The following is a 20,063-nucleotide window of genomic DNA, read 5'->3' on the forward strand; positions in this document are numbered from 1 at the left end:
TTTGGATTTTTAAGAACATAATATCCGACATGAACGGACGGAAACAAGTGGGGTTGGAGTGGCTTAAATACAACTATCCCTTTTACTAGACGTTCGTGATCGTGAAGATCTTAACAATCGAGACAACAAAAAAGAACAGTGAGTTTCTTCAAAAATACCACATTGCATGTACAGAAGTATCCCTTAATTTTGATCTGAGGTCAGCCTAAACTTGTGCTCTTTCCTCTCTTTTTAATCCGTCACCCTCCTACGATTACAACGATCTCATAAGGCCAATAAATTGAAATCCTGCCGATGAAACAGTATGGAACTGCTTATGCTTCGGAGAGTTCTCCGCGGTCAGTGGAAGAAGAAACGGATTCGGGAGAGAACTCCTGGCTCCCTTCGTCCTCGGATGGCTGGGACTCGTGCCTCGCAGCAGCCTGCAGGACACGGTTTTGCACATCGGAGGATGAAGGTGATGTTGGAAGGCCGATTCCGTTTGTCTCGAGTTTCCCGGCCGCCCATGAGAACGCTTCTGCCCCAAGTTTGACAGGTACCAGCAATCGACTGGAAACACAGAAGGGTGTAAACACGACAAAGTTCTCTTTGCTGAGTAGCTTCATAGAATGCAGACTATATATCATACGTTCGTAACCTTTGGAAAAACATGTCCCAAAAGTTGAGGAAGAGAGTAGAAACCGTGTTTTTGCAGACAAGAAACAAAAAAGAAGCGGTTGTGAGTTGACATATTGTCTGCATTGCTCGTTTTTTCATTGCAGCATATAGCACTGGAAAACAAAATCTCTTTCGGGTATCTAACACTGAAAGGAACACAGAGACCATTGATGGGCCAATGAAGTATACAATCGGGGATTCTACGAAGTGGGATGTACCTCAAGTCTTGCTTAAAATCTTCGGGTTCCTGATAAGAAGCAATACGCCGATAGATAGTCTGGCACAATTACACAATCCAAACTGTTAGAAGCAAAGAATTGGATGGTGGTAAAAACCAACAGAACATAACAAAAATAAATTCTTCCCACAACATCCAAGTGTTATCAGCCATTCAGCAACAGCTGGACTGTCAAGATGTCTACTGCATACAGGAATCGGTAATAGGAATTCTATGCATCTAAACGCACTCTTCCCCGTGGACATGATAGTTTTATCTTTTCTCAAATGGTTGCTCATGTACATTATAGCAGTGCCTTCCCTTAGCATGAGCTTTCAGATGGAAGTCATCTCTAATTCCTTATTAACCAGTAAAATATAGAGGAAAAGCTTAATGAAGAATAAATGTCGACCAAGACTTCAAATCAGAATCTTCCAACAAAAATAACAGAAGAAAGAGCACACAATGTCATCGAATCAGAACCAGTTCATTTCAGAAAAGGATACGTACCTGGCCAAGGCCAAAGATTCCAATAATCTGCAGAGTCTTTTCCCACTCTGAAATTATATGAATTAAAAAAAAACAATTAATATGAAGGTGCTCTCCCTCTCTATATCTCTCCGTAATGAGCAAAAAAATAAAGAAGCTGTGGAAGATAAAACACATACCTACTAGTGCATACAAAGCTGCAATGAAACCCTGTGAAATATATGCTTGCTCAGTAATCCAAACAAGAATGTTAAAAGTATGGAGGGAGGATTTATCTTTAGATAAACATCAGCATTGAAACTAGTTTGAACGTGCATAAGCTAGCACAGTATCACATCTACTCTGAGAGAGAGAGAGAGAGAGAGAGAGAGAGAGCCTAATTAACTTTGTGCTCTCATTCTTCTTCCTGGTTTTAAGCTTAACCTCATAGGAAAAAAATACAAGTGAATCAACCAAGTTTTGCATATGTAAATGGTATGTTGAAGGTGATTAACATTCAGATAGTTCCTGATTTAAGTAGACAAGAAAATTGATTACACCAAGACACGCTAAATCAATCAATTTTACCATGCCAGTAGCAAAAACTTGCAAGGGAGAAGGATTGATCTCCTCAAGAATTGCCTCAGCTTCCTGGAAAATGAATGCATCAATAGAGGAGCATGGTTAGCCATAGACTTTGAAAGAGCACAGGCAGTTACATAAGACCCACAATCAGAACCAAAATGCAGCCTATATATATATACGTGGTTCCTCTTGATTCATACATGCAGTATATTTCTCTTGCCATCTAAAAACACCATATTCGCTTGACTTCTACCAACATATTGTTGCAATCGAGAACCTGCTAGTAACATTTCTTGTCATTTGCATAATCACTGTTTTGATTCTCAGTGCAAAATACCAAATAAAGCAAAGCAAGAGAGATGAGCAAAATTTTGTAGGCTTCATATTTGTGACAGGAACCTCGTACGCATCAGAAAACAATGGCCATTTGGAGAGCTGAAAAACAGGGGATAAAAAAGAGAGCATTTGATGGTTGAAAAGCTGAAGGGTGAAGGCTGCATTAGAAGATAAAAAGAGAGCATTTTGGTGGCAGAGGGTTAACAGTTTTTCATGTCTTTTCCATTATATAGCAGCACCCTTTTGGGGTACATTTGACATTGTGAATACTCTCACTATTCCACAAGCGTCAACGCCAAAGTCAGTCATCCCCACAATTCGCAGAAAATCGTATATGTGCTGCAAAGTTCAATTATAGTGGCCATATCTTCTCGTGAAGGCTAGCTGACATGCTAGAATAACTGGATCCAAGACCACGCATGGGCAAATTTTTCTATCAAATGACTCATAAGCTGACTATAAGCAATAAAAGATACATTTCACAAATAATCTGCATTAGAATCCATCTTCAGCCACTTGCAAAACAAAAGGACATTTTACTCGTACACAAACTAAAGTGTTAATATTGACAAGGCAATAATTACCTCATTAAGTACGGAGAGAGTTGTCTCAGGCTTCAATTCCTTGATACGGAGACCCTGACTCACCCACGATCGGAAGCCTCCTTCAACCATATATGGTCCCTGTCATCCAGATGCAAACATACAATTTAGTAAAATAAGCCTGAATTAAGTAATATAAACCTAAATTCCTACTAAAAGGTGATGAAAAGATTGTACTGACAGGAAATCATGTGCCTATAATCAAACAATTATCAGGTACAAAATGTATAATGGATCTCAGATCTGATAAACTCATGAAAATATTAACATATTGTCAGGCCAGATGCAAGACTAGGAGAGGTTCATCACATAAACAGCCATACAAAGAATTGAAGTTGAGCTTCATCAAGTTCAAGATAGTAATTGACTGAAAATTTTTGAAGCTTTGATAGTGAATTATCTTTGAAATGTTGCAGAAAAATGGACAGTCTACAGGAGACGTGTATTTTAAATAATAGCACAGTCCTGTTATTGAACATATTCTTACTTTGTCATCTGGTTAGTTACCAAAATAAAATATAAAGTAAAAGAAAACGTAAAAGATCCTCTCATCATTCTGTTTTTTTAAGTAATTTATGAGCTCTCTGGCTTTTGAAGGATATTGCGAACAGAATTTTACTATTCAACAGATGAAGTCATAATTTCACAAGTTATGGAGGGATAAACAAAAAGGAAGATTTCTCAAAAAAGAGTTGTCGAAGCAGTGATATGGGTAAGCTTCATGAACTATATGTGTTTCTTTGTCTTGACAACAGCTTTTTATCTACGAGGAATACTTGCACAGACAAACGTTGCTTTGGTTCATGGTGGTCTTAAACAATTAACGAACAAAGATGCTGCATTAAAAAAATACAAAATCATATCCTGGACATTCCCAACAACAGAAACTATTAAAAAGAAAAATCAAAACATTAAATGCCTCGCACCTTAACTCCAAGCTTTTTCAATGATCTTGCAATGCCTTTTGAACGCGTACCATCAGCATCCATAACTATGACCTTGGACCTGTCCTACAGGTAGCATGGAACTATTACCCCAAGAAGCTTCATTCAATTCAGTTTCCATAAAAGAATAACTACAAGTATAATATATTTACTTATATGCAACAGGAATATGTACTTTGTAGCAAAATAACAATCATCGCAAGAATCAGTTGCAAGCTTGACACCACCAGCTATAGTCGACAGACCGAAAAGAAGTATATGGGGTATACAACTATTGCATTTGATCTATGTTAGAGGATAACACCTCTCAGATTCTTACACTAAAAATCCACTAAAATTTGCAAAATATCAAGGACATAAAATCCTAAATTTTAAAATTGGCGTGATGGCTTTTTAAGTAACTTATAGAAGATGGAAGGATACATCCTGTAAATTCCCCAATAATTTCCAAATAATCATCTCCCTCTAACTAGGAAAAATGTTCTTTTCATTAACAAATTCACATACCTTAACTATTTTCAAGTTCCGGATAACAACTGCAATTAAGCAGTCCTCAACATCTCTTCCACTCTTTAAAAGTTTCCTTATGGAACCATCAACCTGAGATATTACAGGTACAATGCAAATGTTACATATGCAAATCTTAACAATGAAATATTCTACTCTTTTCCAACTACTAAATAGCATTTTGAAGGAAAAAAAATAACATATACATATGAAATACTCCCACAAAATCAAAGACCCGAAGAAAACCAACCTCGGGCAAGGAGACACTTGAATATCGATAACGTGCAGTTCGTCGAAGATCAGGAATGCCATCTGTTTCTCTAAGGATCTTAACAAAGCAAAGACAGGAAACAAAGTCATTGCAATATCAGAAAAGAAAAGTCAAATTAAATTCAGAAGCCACCTCTAATCTTGGTGTGTAATATGAATTTGTATTCATGAATTTATATATGTCGAAGGCAATGAATGACAAATTATGAAAAGAGTATTTAAAATGAGGACAACCTGAATAGTTGCAGCGTTTGAATTAGATGACTTTATTATTCTATCCTGTTTGATGGAATCGTAGTATAACACAAAATGTCTATGCAACTGAAGGCTATATAGCTAGTTCACAATCTCTTGCCTCAGGCCGAATATCTATGAGCACTGCATTCTCCTTCCCCATCAAGAGCTGAAGTGTCGTATTGGGAGATAAATCTCCGGAGTAACCACTGTAAGTCCATACCCAATAAAAAGCCCTGCACAAATCTGATGAGAAACATAAATGTCCCATGAAGCAGAGGACATAATCAAATATTTATATGAGAAAGAATATAAGTGCATGCACTTCATACCACAAAGTGGAGGCAGTGCCAAGGAAAAGTACAAACGACACAATTGGATCACTTGGATCCAAGCCAAGATTTCTTTCCAACTCCCCTATAGCAAAAGAGACCTGTACGCAGCACACATGAAGTCAAAAAACTATCATTAGCTTGTATAGACAGAGTCCAATCTGCAATGGATAAGGTCTACTAAAGATCACTATATTCTAGTTCAACAGACATAGCATGTAAAATTCTTAAAATAAATAAATAAATATAAATATAAATAAAAAGTGGTTGTCCAAATATAAACGCAGATTTGTAATAGAAAGTCCCTTGTAAATACATGAGAATGATAGAATAACCTGTTGGGTAAGTACTCCAACAGGCTTCAGAATTTCTGCTGTCTTCGCTTCAGAAAGATCTAGTGTATCCTTTATCTCTGGAGGGAGAAATTCCTTAGCAGAACTATGAGAAGAAACAACTAAAGAAGCTCCTTTTGCAAGTGAATCCTCGAAGGCGACAATTGTACCCCTCAATACATCAACACCAATGGCACCAGCTTTACTTGCAGCTCCTTTCAAATCACTTGAAATATTTGTCAATTTATAGCTAGCAGATTCTCCCATTTGGTCGACACTAGAAGACAGTCTGCCAGTAGCATTCTCTATTGCCTCATTGGCACCTTTGCTTACAGAAGCTATGGAGGAATTAACCGAATCAAGCAAGTTATTCAATGTGCTTTGTCCCTTTTCTACTGACGCACTGAGGGAGTCATTAATCCCAGAGATGATATCCTGTACACTTGTTTTCAGTTCAGAGGATGAACTGCTGTCTGTAAACTGGGGCTCGGATGTTAAGGTGGAAGGGTCAGGTGTCACATCAATGGTGGTTGTTCCTTCGGCTTCAATGAGATCCGGCAATGCTGTAACACTATCAACCGACTGCTCCGTGAAGTCAACAGATCCCTCTTCAGTGACAGGCACCTCAGAAATTTGCAAAAATCTCAGGTGCACCTTTTCCATGCCGTGCGGCTCATTGGTAGGTTTGACTGAGGAATTCAGGACTGATCGGTCAATGCTGGTGTTGATGTCCACAGCGGAGAATCCGGTAGCTTGCGTTCTAAAGGTAACTTTATTGAGAATCTTCCCACTTGATGATCCTAAGAACATGCTGTCCATCATCCATCTTGACTCGAACTCTTTCCGAGGAGAGTAGAAAGATCGCACTCCTCCATTCAGCGGAATCTGCCGAACATGTTTCTAAAGAGAGTGAACAATATTTCTATAACAAGCTAAATCATGATTCATGGCATAATTGTCAACTCCAAGCGTAGATGAAATTACTGATCAGTGAATTAGAGCAAATTATTTTGAAATGGATGGCATTATTCATTGTCAGCTATACCGACGATGGCAAATATAGACAGATTACAATTCAGGAACAATATAGTGGTGAGGTCAAACACACAAACTGTAATTTCTGCAGAACTCCACCGCAAGCACGGGAAATCCGCGGCTGCAAACTCATTCGGCGGCATCTGCTGGCTGAATTTAAGAACGAGTCTAACATCGGAAGCAAATGGATGCAGCTTCCGAGCTATATAGTGAAAATTTCACCTGACAGTGAGACGAAGAGCAACAGGTTGTGGCGGAGCAAACGGGAAGCATCGTCATCTCGGGAAACAGCGCCGATCAATCACTTGTGCAGCTAAATTACCAGCTCATCGTCCGCCGGAGAGATCCAACAGAATAGCACGGAGCTCGATAATGACGAGAGCTCTTTTCAATGGCGTCCTTGATAGCTCGACGATAGTGACTTGGGGGAGAGGATATGGCGAAGAGCATCGTGTGGCTCCTCGGCGGTGTTTACTGTTTCGCTCCATCCTATTTGGCGCTCCTGTTTGCCTCTCATTTCTGTCAGTGGGCCCAATGCTTCGTATCTTCTATCCTTCTGGTTTGCTAATGCCAAGTATGACATTTATTTCCGACGCATCGCGTGATTGGGATCAAGAAATTCGACCTCGAGGTTGATTGAGTACTACTACTCCAATAGGCTCGATTCTGTCGACTCCCACTAGGACTTGAATAATGCTTGTAATCTAACTAGAGTGGTCACTCAAGCTCGAGTCGAGTGGAATATCTAGAATATATCGAAAATTTGGTGCATTTTAATTTTGAGTGATGTATAGGTTTTTGATAGGGCAAGGGAAGTTCTGCTGAGCAATGCAAGTTAAGCATCGCATCATTGTAATAGAGGGATCAAGGGCTCGATATCGACTCTTGAAATGTAATCGAAATCCCAGTGATGGATCAGTCGAACACAATAAAACAAACAACTCGCTAGAAAAACGACTATTACTATTGTTGTTCCTATTATGAGCCGGCACACATGGTCGAAGCCGGTACTGTGATGCATTGTTGATGCTTCCATTGCTTCTGCTAGTACTGTTGCCACCACCATTGTGCTGTTTATGGTACCAGCAATAGTATAGCCGATGCTGCCATCTCTACTTCCACCATTGCCATTATCAATGTTGCCCGATCATCGTTTTTTTTTTTACAAAAGAGATTCACAAGTTTAATATAAGAAAATATAAGAGCGTGTATAATTTTATTACGAAAATCGCACATAAAATTTCTAAATTATCAAACGAAAATTGTATCACTGCACTATGCCGCTTTTTCGTATTATATTATTCTACATTAATAACAAGAATATGAATGTATATCTTGTAGAAGGAAAAACAAGGAAGAAGACGCGAGGTCTCGATTCCTCCGAGGCACACGAGGGGAAACGCATACAATTGCATTCCTTGAGATATAGTAATAAAGTAAAACAAATTATTTTCCCTTTCAAAATCCTCCCTTACAAGTTTGGTTTTTGCAAAAAGCGATCAATCTGAATTGATTCAAACGTTTCGATATTCATTTTTTAAGATAAGATTTCATATTGGAGTTGTTAAAAAATAGAGAGAATTCACAAGCATGAAAGTCTTATCGTTTAGTGAGCCGACTTAATTCTAATTTAAATTAATCAATTTGAGACTCATCGAACTTTCTGATATTAGGTGGACAAGTCGTGCACACTGAAAAGAAAAGCAGAAGAAGTATCACAAAATGTATTCATTTGCTCATGAAGTGATTTTCAACAATTTATCCAAAACCAGCAAAAATAAGAGTTTTCGATGTTTAGGATGCATATCACAACTTTCTCTTAAATTCAGGTGCCTAATTGGAAAAACATAAAACTCGAGGCGGAGTTTGCACTCGACACAAAGTTCAGGGGAAGTTTTACGATTAACCGTTTTACCAGATGACCGATAGAAAGGAAATAAAATTCTCCTTCCAGTCCTGCAAGCTTTCCTCTGCTCCCTCTTACCAAAATCAGCTGCTCCTTTCCTCCGACGCTCCGATTTCCGGCGACCACTCTCCCCGTCTTCTCTGCCCTGGAGATGGAATGCACGCATCGGAGGTGAAGCTCTTTTGATCTGATCGGACATTCAGCTGTAATCCGATCACAGCCTCTCCGGTTGAATTCAGTTGATGCGTTCCTCTTCGCCAATTGCTTCCGGTCGGTGCTTTCGTCAGTAGCCGACCTGATTCCTGTCATCAAGGGACTGGGGCTGTGATCGTCGGAGCTCCTGCCAGCTCCTGATCTGAGCTGATCTCGAGCGCATGGACTCACCAGGTACTTCCTTCTATCTGGTAGAGTGTCATACGGTTGCATAGCTAATCTTTTATCATTTTGATGGGAAAACCATCAGAAACAATCCAGTTCATTTTCTCAAGACGAAAAATCGATGATGATTCGTGGCGTTGAGGGCTCTCACCTTGTGCCATGTAAAAAGTTCTACGAGCAGCTTTCTGGTCATCTGGTGATTGATTCACTTTGTACTCTCGTACAATGGGGTAGTCTGAGCTAGGCAGTGGCACCGTACTCTCCGTGTATCAGGCACCACTGAACTTTCCGAATATGGACGGGATGGAATCTTGAGAGTAGCGATAAGTTTTTTTCTGCCGTGTAGTTTCTGGTTACTGCAGAGCTATTTCGGGCATTCTATCCTAAGGTGTTAGGTAGTTTGCTTATTTAATTTTTCTGCTTGTAATTCTTTTTGCAGGTGGTTTGCGGAAGACATCTGTTATTGTTGTGACTTTAGCTAGTGGGGAAGTATACGTTGTTGTCAGCTTGTCGACCAGGTCCGACACCCAAGTGATATATGTTGACCCAACGACTGGTGCACTTTGCTACAATGGAAAGCCGGGATTTGACCTTTTTAAATCCGAGGAACAGGCTGTGCAATTTGTCACAGACGGTCAGTGTAAGAGTATAGTCAATGGCAGGGCTATACTAGGTTATGCTGCTTTGGGATGTTTTGGCTTGCTTCTCGTTGCAACGAAATTAAACCCGACCATTCCGGAGTTGCCTGGTGGTGGATGCGTATATACTGTGACAGAAAGTCAGTGGGTTAAGATCCCACTCCAGAATCCTCAACCCCAAGGCAAAGGGGAAGTAAAGAATGTTCAGGAATTGACCGAGCTCGATATTGATGGGAAGCATTACTTCTGTGAGGCAAGGGACATCACTAGGCCTTTCCCTAGCCGTATGCCCTTGCAAAATCCTGATGATGAATTTGTTTGGAACAGATGGTTCTCCACGCCTTTCAAAACTATTGGGCTTCCACAGCACTGTGTTACTCTTCTGCAGGTTCTGCTTTAAACTTGCTATCTCCATTTTGATGCTTATCTTCTTCTGGCCATTTATCATTCATTTTCAGTCGTTGTTTGGCATCTGAGTCAGCTTTCCGGTCTTGTTATTTGAGGTTACCATGCTCATGTCTATTGATTAATAGAAAGCATACCAACATTATAGTGATGGCTATACGGGTACAGTTATGGCTGTAATGCTGCTGAGCTGATTGCTCTGATGTCATATACAAGTGAATTGCATATATGGCAAACCCACTACGTTAGAAAAAATTGGTTGCCATTATATTCTGTATATTCTAGAAAGATTATCATTCTTATGGTAAAATTGTTAATGTGGTACCCAAGGGTACCAAGCCATGTGGATAAGGTATATCTTTATATTTACATTGACAAAAAGTGAGAGAATACTGAACGGAAAACACTCTTCTGCCTATTGGCCAAACAATAATCGGAAGGCATGCTCAACAGGTGTCCATCCTATGCTAAGCACCTCAAGGTCCTGCTCAACAGATTTCTTTGTAGGCCTTCCTGCCTAGAGATAGTGGACCTATCCTAAACACCCTGGCAAGCTGAAGCCTCTGTCTTCGGGGATAATTATATGTTCACGTTCTCCATTAGGCTATCACCTGCTAGCGGTTATTATTCATGTTCTGTAGATTTCCAGTGGACCAGTTCATTGTGTCTCCTGGTTTTGGGCTATCCTGTAACTTACTGATGCTTTTAACGATAGAGGGGAAAAAATATATGGCAGAAATCCATTACCTAATGTTGCTGAGCTGTATCTAAATCTAATAATAGCAGGAAAATAATTGTGATTTATCTTTTTGGCAAAAGAATGAATATATAAGTCAATTGGAGGCATCCTAGAATGGGAACGTAAATCTCATGCAAAGGCACCCCTTTAAAGAAGAGTCTCGAGGATTGTACATGACAGCTTATTCTATTAAAGTAAAATTCGAGCTTTCCTACTTTGGCAATGATGGCAGGAACCTGTGAATGCTTTGCCACATAAAGTAACTGAGAGGAATTTGGCAGAAATACGTTAAGGAAATTCACTGAAGAATGTTAAGAATCAAATGCAATCACTGTTGTTTGTTAGTCAATGATACGATATTCTGTCATGGCGATGTTGCAAGCACTTTGGAAGTTTTACATTGTAGCCATTAAAGCACTAGATAAACCAGTTACTGAAGCATTTTGTACATAAGTATTTCTGGATAAAACAGGCTTGCTTACCTATCCCCTACGGAAAGCAATGATGGCCAACTCATTTGTGATGCCTTGACGGAATCTTTCCTGCCTTTTGTTCCAGTCTTTATTAATTGAGAGAAATTTTAGATTTTTCCGGTTCCCAGTGGACGAGAGAGGATTTGATTGATAAAAATTGGTCACTTTAATTTTTCTACTTGTTAGTAGTTGGATGATGTCAGGGGTCTTACAGTTATACGACTCACCTATGTCCATTCTGCTGGTTCCATGATTGGATGATGATGTGAATAGGTGAATCTTTCCCTGAAAATATTCCTTTAAAAAGGGAGAGAGAGAGAGAATATTTTCCTGGATATGACTGGCTCCTCTGTACATTGTGATCTAACGTCCTTTTAAAAAAAAAAAATTATAATGGTTTCATTTTGGTTTATGCACTTCAATGGGAGTCCTTGACCTCCCAAATGCTCCTGTGGTCATACAGCTATAGTGTATTGTGGTTGCCCATGATTTAACTTGTTAGTGCTGCTTTCTTACTTGATAATAATATATAGGGGTTTGCAGAACGCCGAACTTTTGGAAGCTCAGGGCAGTTAGAAGGAGTAGTTGCTCTCATAGCACGTCGCAGTAGGTTGCATCCTGGAACTCGGTATTTGGCCAGGGGAATAAACTCTTGTTTCAGTACAGGTAAGATTATGTTTCTACGTGCAGTTCCCAGTCCAGTCCTGTTTAGCAGCTGTTTTTCCAAATACTCTTTCTTTGCTTCGGTGGCATTCTTCTTGGACTAACAACAGTGAAATAACAGAATCATGTGGCATTCCCTTTAGCGTTAGATTATCTTGATCATTCTGGCTTCTTTACCTCTGTATCTTTATTGCCTGCCTTTAGTATCTACTGCTTCTGTATACATTTCGCCTGAGATGTGGAATTCACATTGGCAGGGAATGAAGTGGAGTGTGAACAGATTGTATGGGTTCCAAAAAGGGCGGATCAGAGCATTCCCTTTAACACGTATGTATGGCGACGTGGCACGATTCCAATCTGGTGGGGGGCTGAGTTGAAGATCACCGCTGCTGAGGCAGAAATATATGTTTCAGATCGTGATCCATACAAGGGTAGCTCTCAGTACTACCAAAGGTTAAGTAAGAGATATGATACCCGAAATTTAAATGTTACTGGTGATGGAATTCAGAGAAAGACTCCTTTTGTTCCAATTGTATGTGTAAACTTGCTGAGAAATGGAGAAGGGAAATCTGAATGCATTTTGGTTCAGCATTTTGAGGAATCATTGAACTACATCAGATCAAGCGGAGCACTTCCTTCCACTAGAATGTTCCTTATAAATTATGACTGGCATGCAAGTATAAAGTTTAAGGGTGAACCTGAGACTATTGAAGGACTTTGGGAGGTTTTGAAAGTTCCTACAACATCCGTAGGCATTTCGGAAGGTGATTATTTGCCGTCAAGGCAGCGCATCAAGGACTGCAGGGGAGAAATAATCTGTAATGATGAGATTGTCGGCGCCTTTTGTTTAAGATCACATCAGAATGGGGTAATACGCTTCAATTGTGCAGATTCTCTGGATAGGACTAATGCTGCTAGTTTTTTTGGTGGGGTGCAAGTTTTTGTGGAGCAGTGCACAAGATTGGGTATCTCCCTTGATAGTGATTGGAGATTTGGTAGTCGTTCAGTCAACAACTACAGTGATTATGTTGCTCCTCTGCCACCAGGATGGGAGAAAAGATCGGATGCTGTAACTGGGAAAACATACTATATTGATCACAACACAAGGACGACAACCTGGACACATCCGTGTCCAGAGAAACCCTGGAAGAGATTTGATATGAAATTTGAAAATTTTAAAATATCAACAATCTTATCTCCGGTTTCACAGTTAGCTGATCTTTTCCTACTTGCTGGTGATATCCATGCAACACTTTATACTGGTTCTAAAGCAATGCATAGCCAAATACTTGGCATTTTCAATGAAGATGCGGTAAAGTCAAAGCAGTATTCTGCAGCGCAGAACCTGAAAATCACTCTGCAAAGAAGAATAAAAAACACATGGGTAGATAGCTCAAGGCAAAAGCAACTGGAGATGTTTCTTGGGATGAGACTTTTTAAGCATCTCCCATCAATTTCCTTTCAACCTCTCAAGGTATTTTAACATACTTCCTTGCATACAGGCTTTAACCTGTTTTTGCTTCACCTTCTTTCCTTTCTAACCATTCTAGCTCTCTGTGGGCGCCCTTCAGTTGAATTTACAACACTTTTGATTCCTTTTACCGAACATTTGGACTGCTTGAAAACCTATAAATTGCTGTTATTGGTGTTTTCTGACACATGGATGACCGTGTAGGTCTGTCTGTCTGGTCTAATCTAAATATTATGCTGATCCATGCCAGGTTCCTTCTCGGCCGTCTGGATTCTTTCTCAAGCCAGTGCCAAATATTTTTCCAACCTCTGATGGTGGTTCAAGTCTCCTAAGTTTTAAACGGAAAGACCTAGTCTGGGTACGAGTATGACTTCCCTTTCAATGAAAAGTAATACAACTTGGGAAAAGTTATTAGTAGCTCATAAAGGGAAATCACATGCGTGTGACCGTCTAGGGGTTCATATCCCTGATAAGTTTCAGTTAAACACTGAAAACAGAAGCAATGAAGTCAAAAGAAAGAATTTATAATTATGCAGAAGTTGAAAGTTTTTACTCTAAAACTTGAATTCTTTCATTACAGGTCTGTCCTCAAGCTGCAGATGTGGTTGAAATGTTTATCTACCTCAGAGAGCCCTGCCATGTTTGTCAGCTGCTTCTCACGATATCTCATGGTGCGAATGATTCAACTTACCCGTCCACTGTCGATGTGAGGACTGGACGCAGTCTACATAGTCTTAAGTTGGTCCTTGAGGTTGGTCTTAATTTCTTAATGCATATCCTTGACATATTATTATTTGACTCTGTTACTATAAAACTTGGGGAGCAATATTGGAGAATGCAGCTGAAGTTATTAAAGTAATGTGTAAAACCAAAATGAAAGTTTCCTTTACCAGAAGTATTTTCTACAAAAATGATCCAGGGGAGATTTGGCAGGTTTGAAAGCAGTGTTCAAAAGGACAATGTGAGTAATACTTTATATTTGATAATCGAAATAAACGCTCCTCTGAATTTATGAATATTTCTTAAGAAAAAATAGACTTCCAAAACATTTGTGGATATTTGATTTTCTGTAGATCTGGTGGTTCCTTTCTTTTTCTGTTTGTGCTTGTAAGTAACTTATTGCTTTTCTTTTATACCCATCTTAATAGGATTTTCATTTGTGACTAAGAAAAAGATTCATGTGCTGGAGACCACCTCCTTAGGTTCATCTTATTTCGCATCACAAATTCTATGTTGGGAATCCCTCTCTGCAGGCTGCTACTATTCCAACATGTATAAATGGAACAAACCTTTCCATTCCCTTAGCTGGACCAGTTAATGCAGAGGATATGGCAATAACGGGGGCAGGAGCACGCCTTCACACTGAGGACACCTCGACTCTTGCATGTCTCTATGATTTTGAAGAGGTGGAAGGGGAACTGGATTTCCTTACTCGAGTAGTGGCATTAACGTTTTATCCTGCTGTCTCTGGACAGGGCCCCATGACACTTGGTGAGGTAGTAAGAAAATTTCTTTCTCCACTCTATGATAGGTGGAAAACTAGGGATGAAATTCCTACCAAAAATAATTTTTCATCGAATTAAAATAAGGGCATTACTCAATTTAATCTTTTTTTTTCTTAATCTATGATTAAACCCTAGTGTAGTGGCAGCTCTTTAGATATCGATCCTTGCATCTGAAGATGGAAAAAAGGCTTGTTTACAGGTATCTTTTGAGTGGCCTGGACATTATTTGAATAGATTATGTGGCATGGTACTCGGTAATAAGTTCAATTTGATTGAGCTAAGTACGAGTTGCGTGGACGAAGAATCAAATCTGTTATGATGGACTGTAGAAGATCTCCCACTCACCGACTGAAGTGATTCATTAACTGCAAATTTTCTCATCTAAGCATACCCATTGATTGACAATATTCTTGTATATCTGGGTCTTTCATTGTCTTACTCCCCTTATTAGGTAATGTCATTTTAGGAGAAGACTGATATCATCGTGTCTATATTTGAGAATCCATCTAATAGCTTGCACCAATTCACTTCTGATTTGGCTGTGGACATGTAACAGGTTGAGGTGCTTGGGGTTTCTCTTCCCTGGCAGGGAATATTCACTGGGGAAGGCCCTGGTGCTAAGTTACTGGAGCTCAGCAAGAAGATCCAAAAGGAGAACAACCATTTTATGTCTGGTTCAGATACTAATCCATTTGCTGGATCATTGTCTAGTGGGATAGCTTCCCCACCAAATGCCCGGGGCACTTCATCAAACCACTTTCTTGACCTTTTATCTGGAGATTACTCATTTTCTGAACCCATTTCTCAACCGGTGACAGCACAGGCTACACATGAGGCGAGTGACGACCTTAATTTCTTGGATCAAGCAATTGTTGTGCATCATGGTGCTGAAGATGATCAGAAATCCTCTTCAGATTATGAAAGATCTTCAGAACAGGGAAATACACAATACATAAGATGTCTGAAATCCCTTGCTGGAGCTGACCTGGTATGCTTTCATAACTCCATTATATATCAGCTTTATTTTCATTTATTAATATTTTATAGTTTCCCTTAAACCTCAATTTTCCTCATGCTTTACCATCGATTCTATTGCTTGTTACTCCTTCAGATATCACTTTTCTGTACAGAAGTTTAACTCATTTCAATTTTGGATGAGAATGTGCATTTCAGATATTTGATATCTTTCTCTTTGAATGAGATCTCAACATTTATCTATTAGGATATGATTAGGTAACATGCAGTTCTATCCTATCCCAAAGATAGACAATCTTCAATGTGTTTCTTTATAATGAGAAGAAAAGAAAATTCCCTAACACTTTATGGACAGGATTCGCTATTTTAGGGCAGATATTGGGTGAGCCTCCTCACTCTCTAGCTGTGGCAATTCAGGCTTGGTACTGAGGAAGTGTTTGGATATAGCTGAGTGATTTACTTGTGACCAGTAGTTTATTTAAGCAAAATTTTAACCAACTCTGTAGGGTTTTTGTGCATCAGCTAGTTCTTGATTCAAGCATTTAATTGTCAAATGAAGATCAATAATTTGCGTATGCTACTAATTGCGGAGAGGAAAAAAATGTATAAGCTAGTCATATTCTGATGATTATGCTGCATATAATCCACTTATCTATAAGTGCAACATCTATATATATGCAACAGTGGCTGCAATGTTTGTCATTTTTCTCTTGATAGATAGGATAACAAGTATGAGTTTTCCGTTGACTGTATATGAGAGCAACTGCTGTCACAATTGTACATGTTAATCTGGAGTAAATATCTTAAGAATTAATTCAATTTTCAGGGAAGACGACTAGATTTCACAGAGGCCATTAAGCTCGAAATTGAACGCCTCCAGCTGAATCTATCTGCTGCTGAAAGGGACAGGGCTCTGTTGTCAGTTGGAATTGATCCCGCTTCAATAAATCCAAACCTTCTGCTTGAGGAATCTTACATGAGAAGACTATGCAGATATGCTAATTCTCTTGCGTTACTGGGGCAAGCATCCCTCGAAGACAGAATTACTGCTAAGATTGGTCTTGAGGATTTCGAGGACAACAGAGTGGATTTCTGGAATATTAATGGAATTGATGAAAAATGTTCTGGTGGTGCGTGTCAGATCCGTTTTGAGACTGATGGTCCTGCATATTATTCCTCGACAGATTCATCTCTAGGTTCTTCAAACCCTAGCTTATTGTGCTCTTCATGTCAAAGAAAAGTGTGTAAAGTTTGTTCTGCTGGTCGAGGAGCTCTTCTTATTGCAAACAATAATTCAAGAGACTCTATGAGTTACAATGGTGGATCGAGTCACGGAGGTCCAGTTGATATTTCCACAAATCGTTCAACAACCCTTGATGCAATTATCTGCAAGAAATGCTGCCCAGACATTGTTCTTGATGCCTTGCTGATAGACTATGTTAGGGTCTTGATTAGTTCAAGAAGAAGTTCTCGTGCGGATAATGCTGCAAGTATTGCTCTTAACCAGGTAGTGAGGTCTTTTGCGAGGGATTCCATGCACAAAGAAAATCAGAATTTGGACATTCATCGAGCGCTAAAACTTCGGAGGTTACTACTTAAAGGGGAGGAATCACTTGCTGAATTCCCGCTTGCAAGCTTGTTGCATTCTGTAAGAATTCGTACCCCATTGATGAGCCTGCATTTTACATAAATAATTGCTGCATCAGTGTTTGTTTCCAACATATCTAAGTTCGCTGGTGTTTGCAGGTACCTACAGCAGCAGATTCAGCACCATCCTTGTCGCTACTTGCACCAATTTATTCAGGGATTCCGAATTCATACTGGAAAGCTCCTCCTAGTGCTACAAGCGTTGAATTAGTCATTGTACTCGGTACCCTTTCTGATGTCAATGGCGTGGTGCTGCTTGTCAGTCCATGTGGCTATTCTGCAGCTGATGCTCCCACTGTAAGGAAACCACCTCGTTTAAGTTTTAGGTGTCTCTCTTTTCTGTCTTTTGCTGGTATTTGGACATGACAGTGAGTTATAATTGTAATATCTTGAGCTTGGAAGTTTCAAAGTAATTGAACTGTTAGATATCTATTGAATGCACATGAATCAATTTAGTATATTTTGTTACTTGTTTATCACCTCTGATAGATAGTGTATAAGATGCCGACCGGAGACTATAGCTTGGCAGATACTTTTAGTGCCCTGTTTGATTTGTTGGAATGAAAATGGAATATAATTTTCTTATAGTATGCTTTGGTACAAAGAATGTGATTAGAGTTCCAAAGAAAGTTCTAGTTTTCCAACTAAGAGAAACAAATATTCTGTCACTTGTAGATCACATAAAAATTGTTTCTTTTGACTCCTGTACTGTTTCACCTACAGGTGCAAATCTGGGCAAGTAATAAGATACACAAGGAAGAAAAGTCGCACTTGGGGAAATGGGATATTCAATCTCTCATATCATCTTCCCCGGAATTATACGGACCAGAGAAGTCTGTTGTAGAGGATAAAGCACCAAGACATGTAAAATTCACATTTAGAAATCCCGTTCGCTGTCGTATAATTTGGATCACTTTACGCCTTCAGAGACCGGGATCTCATTCCGTCAGCTTGGAGAGGGATCTCAATCTTTTATCCCTTGATGAGAATCCTTTTGCCCAGACAAATAGACGCGCCTCTTTCGGAGGCTCAACTGAAAGTGATCCGTGTATTCATGCTAAGAGAATCCTAGTAATTGGAAGCTCAGTCAAGAAAGAGATGGAGCTCGGAACTCAAGGATCCGAGCAAATGAATCTGAGAAACTGGTTGGAGAGACCTCCTCAGTTAAACCGGTTCAGGGTATATTTCGTACTAAAGTTGTTCAATTTTACGTAGTTTATCTTCCTATCAATGAGTGCCCCAAAAAAAAAAAATGAAGGCACTCGTTCATAAGTTGGCTTCAGAAGTGTGAGTTCCTGGAATATTTGCTATTCCCGGTGCACTTGCTGGGAAATATATGCATTTGAAAGTACAGGTCCTCAAAACGCCTATATTCACGGAGATAATCTCTCCTTCCATGTCTTTGCAGATTCCTGTTGAGGCTGAGAGGCTTATGGACAATGACCTTGTCCTGGAGCAGTACCTCTCTCCTGCTTCACCTTCGCTCGCTGGGTTCCGTTTAGATGCTTTCAGTGCTATAAAGCCGAGAATTACCCACTCGCCCCCTTCAGATGCGCATATGTGGGATACCTCGATGCTAATAGAAGATAGACACGTGTCTCCACCTGTATTGTTCATGCAAGTTTCTGCTCTCCAGGTACCTTTCCATTTTTCCATTTCCATTATCTTGAAGAATTGAATACGTGAGGGGACAATGTTTTAGAAAATGCACTTCACAGTATCAGCTTACAATCCATACCTTAGCTGATGAGGACGCTTTTTCTGTTGGATAATGTCGAAGTTCGAGTTGGAATATTTTACAGCAGTTTAATAATTTTTGCCACAGGAATCTCAGAGCATGGTGATTATCGGGGAGTACCGGCTCCCTGAGGCCAGGGCAGGTACACCTATGTACTTTGACTTCCCCAGACAGATACAAACACGCAGGGTCTCCTTCAAGCTCCTAGGGGACGTTGCCTCGTTCGTCGATGATCCCTCCGAACAAGATGATGCGGGATTTAGGGCCTCGCCTTTAGCTGCTGGATTATCTCTTTCGAATCGAGTAAAGCTGTATTACTATGCCGATCCGTATGAGCTCGGGAAATGGGCTACAAACATGTCGGGTGTCTGAATATTGCTGGTATATTACGCATGGGAGGCAGGTGGTCATTGATTTCTGGGATTATCTGGTCATTGATTTCTGGGATTATCTGGTCATTGATTTCTGGGATTATCTGGTGGTGATTAGGATTCTGTTTATTTGTTGTAATAGGAATTTTGTTTTTCAGGCTTTATATATGATATACGATATCTCTTTTTCGTTGTAATATTGAAATGTAATATTTGTTCATGTATTTTTCCTGGCGGCCTACTCTTGTATTTGAATATGCAAAGAATAGAATTTCTTTTCCCTTTTGAACTCTTTGATCGGAACGATTTGTATTAATCATTCACTTGATGCTTTGGTATAGAATCACGATGCTCGTGGCATCATTTGGTGTCCTCAATTGTTCTAGTGACCGTAAAAGTCGTTTACAGTGCGGATCTAATGTGGTACTAGGTAGATTCAACCGTTTGAAAATTATCTCTTTTTCATTTTCCTAATATTTTTATGTAACATAATGAAATAGAAAACATAGAACTATTGAATCTGGTCAAATTAGTAGTATTAAACCTGTTCATGAGGTTATGAAGTGTTATCAACGTATAACCTAATAACCTAAATTATAAAATGTTTCAAACGGGTTGCGAACTGTATTGTAAGT

At 39.5% G+C, this 20,063-nt stretch overlaps 2 protein-coding genes across 6 annotated transcripts; one reads left to right on the plus strand and one right to left on the minus strand.

Moving 5' to 3' along the window:
* Positions 1-59: 59 nt before the first annotated feature.
* Positions 60-7,043, minus strand: LOC116203765 (calcium sensing receptor, chloroplastic). 3 transcript variants are annotated; one of them, XM_031535678.1, is made up of 13 exons: positions 6,742-7,043; positions 5,488-6,369; positions 5,153-5,253; positions 4,942-5,056; positions 4,567-4,644; positions 4,317-4,409; positions 3,792-3,875; positions 2,848-2,946; positions 1,931-1,993; positions 1,543-1,573; positions 1,385-1,431; positions 876-957; positions 60-549 (listed from the first exon to the last, which is right to left on the minus strand). In XM_031535678.1, the coding sequence occupies exons 1-12, from the start codon at positions 6,796-6,798 to the stop codon at positions 877-879; spliced, it is 1,731 nt and encodes a 576-aa protein (XP_031391538.1). In that variant the 5' UTR covers positions 6,799-7,043; the 3' UTR covers positions 60-549; position 876. The 3 variants fall into 3 exon arrangements, with proteins under 3 accessions (XP_031391538.1, XP_031391537.1, XP_031391536.1); XM_031535677.1 differs by having other exon boundaries at positions 60-503; positions 950-957; positions 6,742-7,042; XM_031535676.1 differs by having other exon boundaries at positions 876-934; positions 6,742-7,036.
* Positions 7,044-8,473: 1,430 nt separating this feature from the next.
* Positions 8,474-19,800, plus strand: LOC116203760 (probable phosphoinositide phosphatase SAC9). 3 transcript variants are annotated; one of them, XM_031535667.1, is made up of 14 exons: positions 8,474-8,812; positions 9,243-9,694; positions 9,769-9,829; positions 11,602-11,724; positions 11,979-13,195; positions 13,443-13,550; positions 13,773-13,943; positions 14,446-14,688; positions 15,254-15,685; positions 16,499-17,320; positions 17,419-17,616; positions 18,043-18,498; positions 18,728-18,955; positions 19,145-19,800. In XM_031535667.1, exons 1-14 carry the CDS (start codon positions 8,800-8,802, stop codon positions 19,427-19,429), a joined length of 4,809 nt encoding a protein of 1,602 aa, XP_031391527.1. In that variant the 5' UTR covers positions 8,474-8,799; the 3' UTR covers positions 19,430-19,800. The 3 variants fall into 3 exon arrangements, with proteins under 3 accessions (XP_031391527.1, XP_031391526.1, XP_031391528.1); XM_031535666.1 differs by having other exon boundaries at positions 9,243-9,829; positions 11,592-11,724; XM_031535668.1 differs by lacking the exon at positions 8,474-8,812 and having other exon boundaries at positions 9,529-9,694; positions 11,592-11,724.
* The last annotated feature ends 263 nt before the right edge of the window (positions 19,801-20,063 follow it).

The sequence above is a fragment of the Punica granatum genome, chromosome 4 (genome assembly GCF_007655135.1).
Source record: "Punica granatum isolate Tunisia-2019 chromosome 4, ASM765513v2, whole genome shotgun sequence".
Classification (NCBI taxonomy): domain Eukaryota; kingdom Viridiplantae; phylum Streptophyta; class Magnoliopsida; order Myrtales; family Lythraceae; genus Punica; species Punica granatum.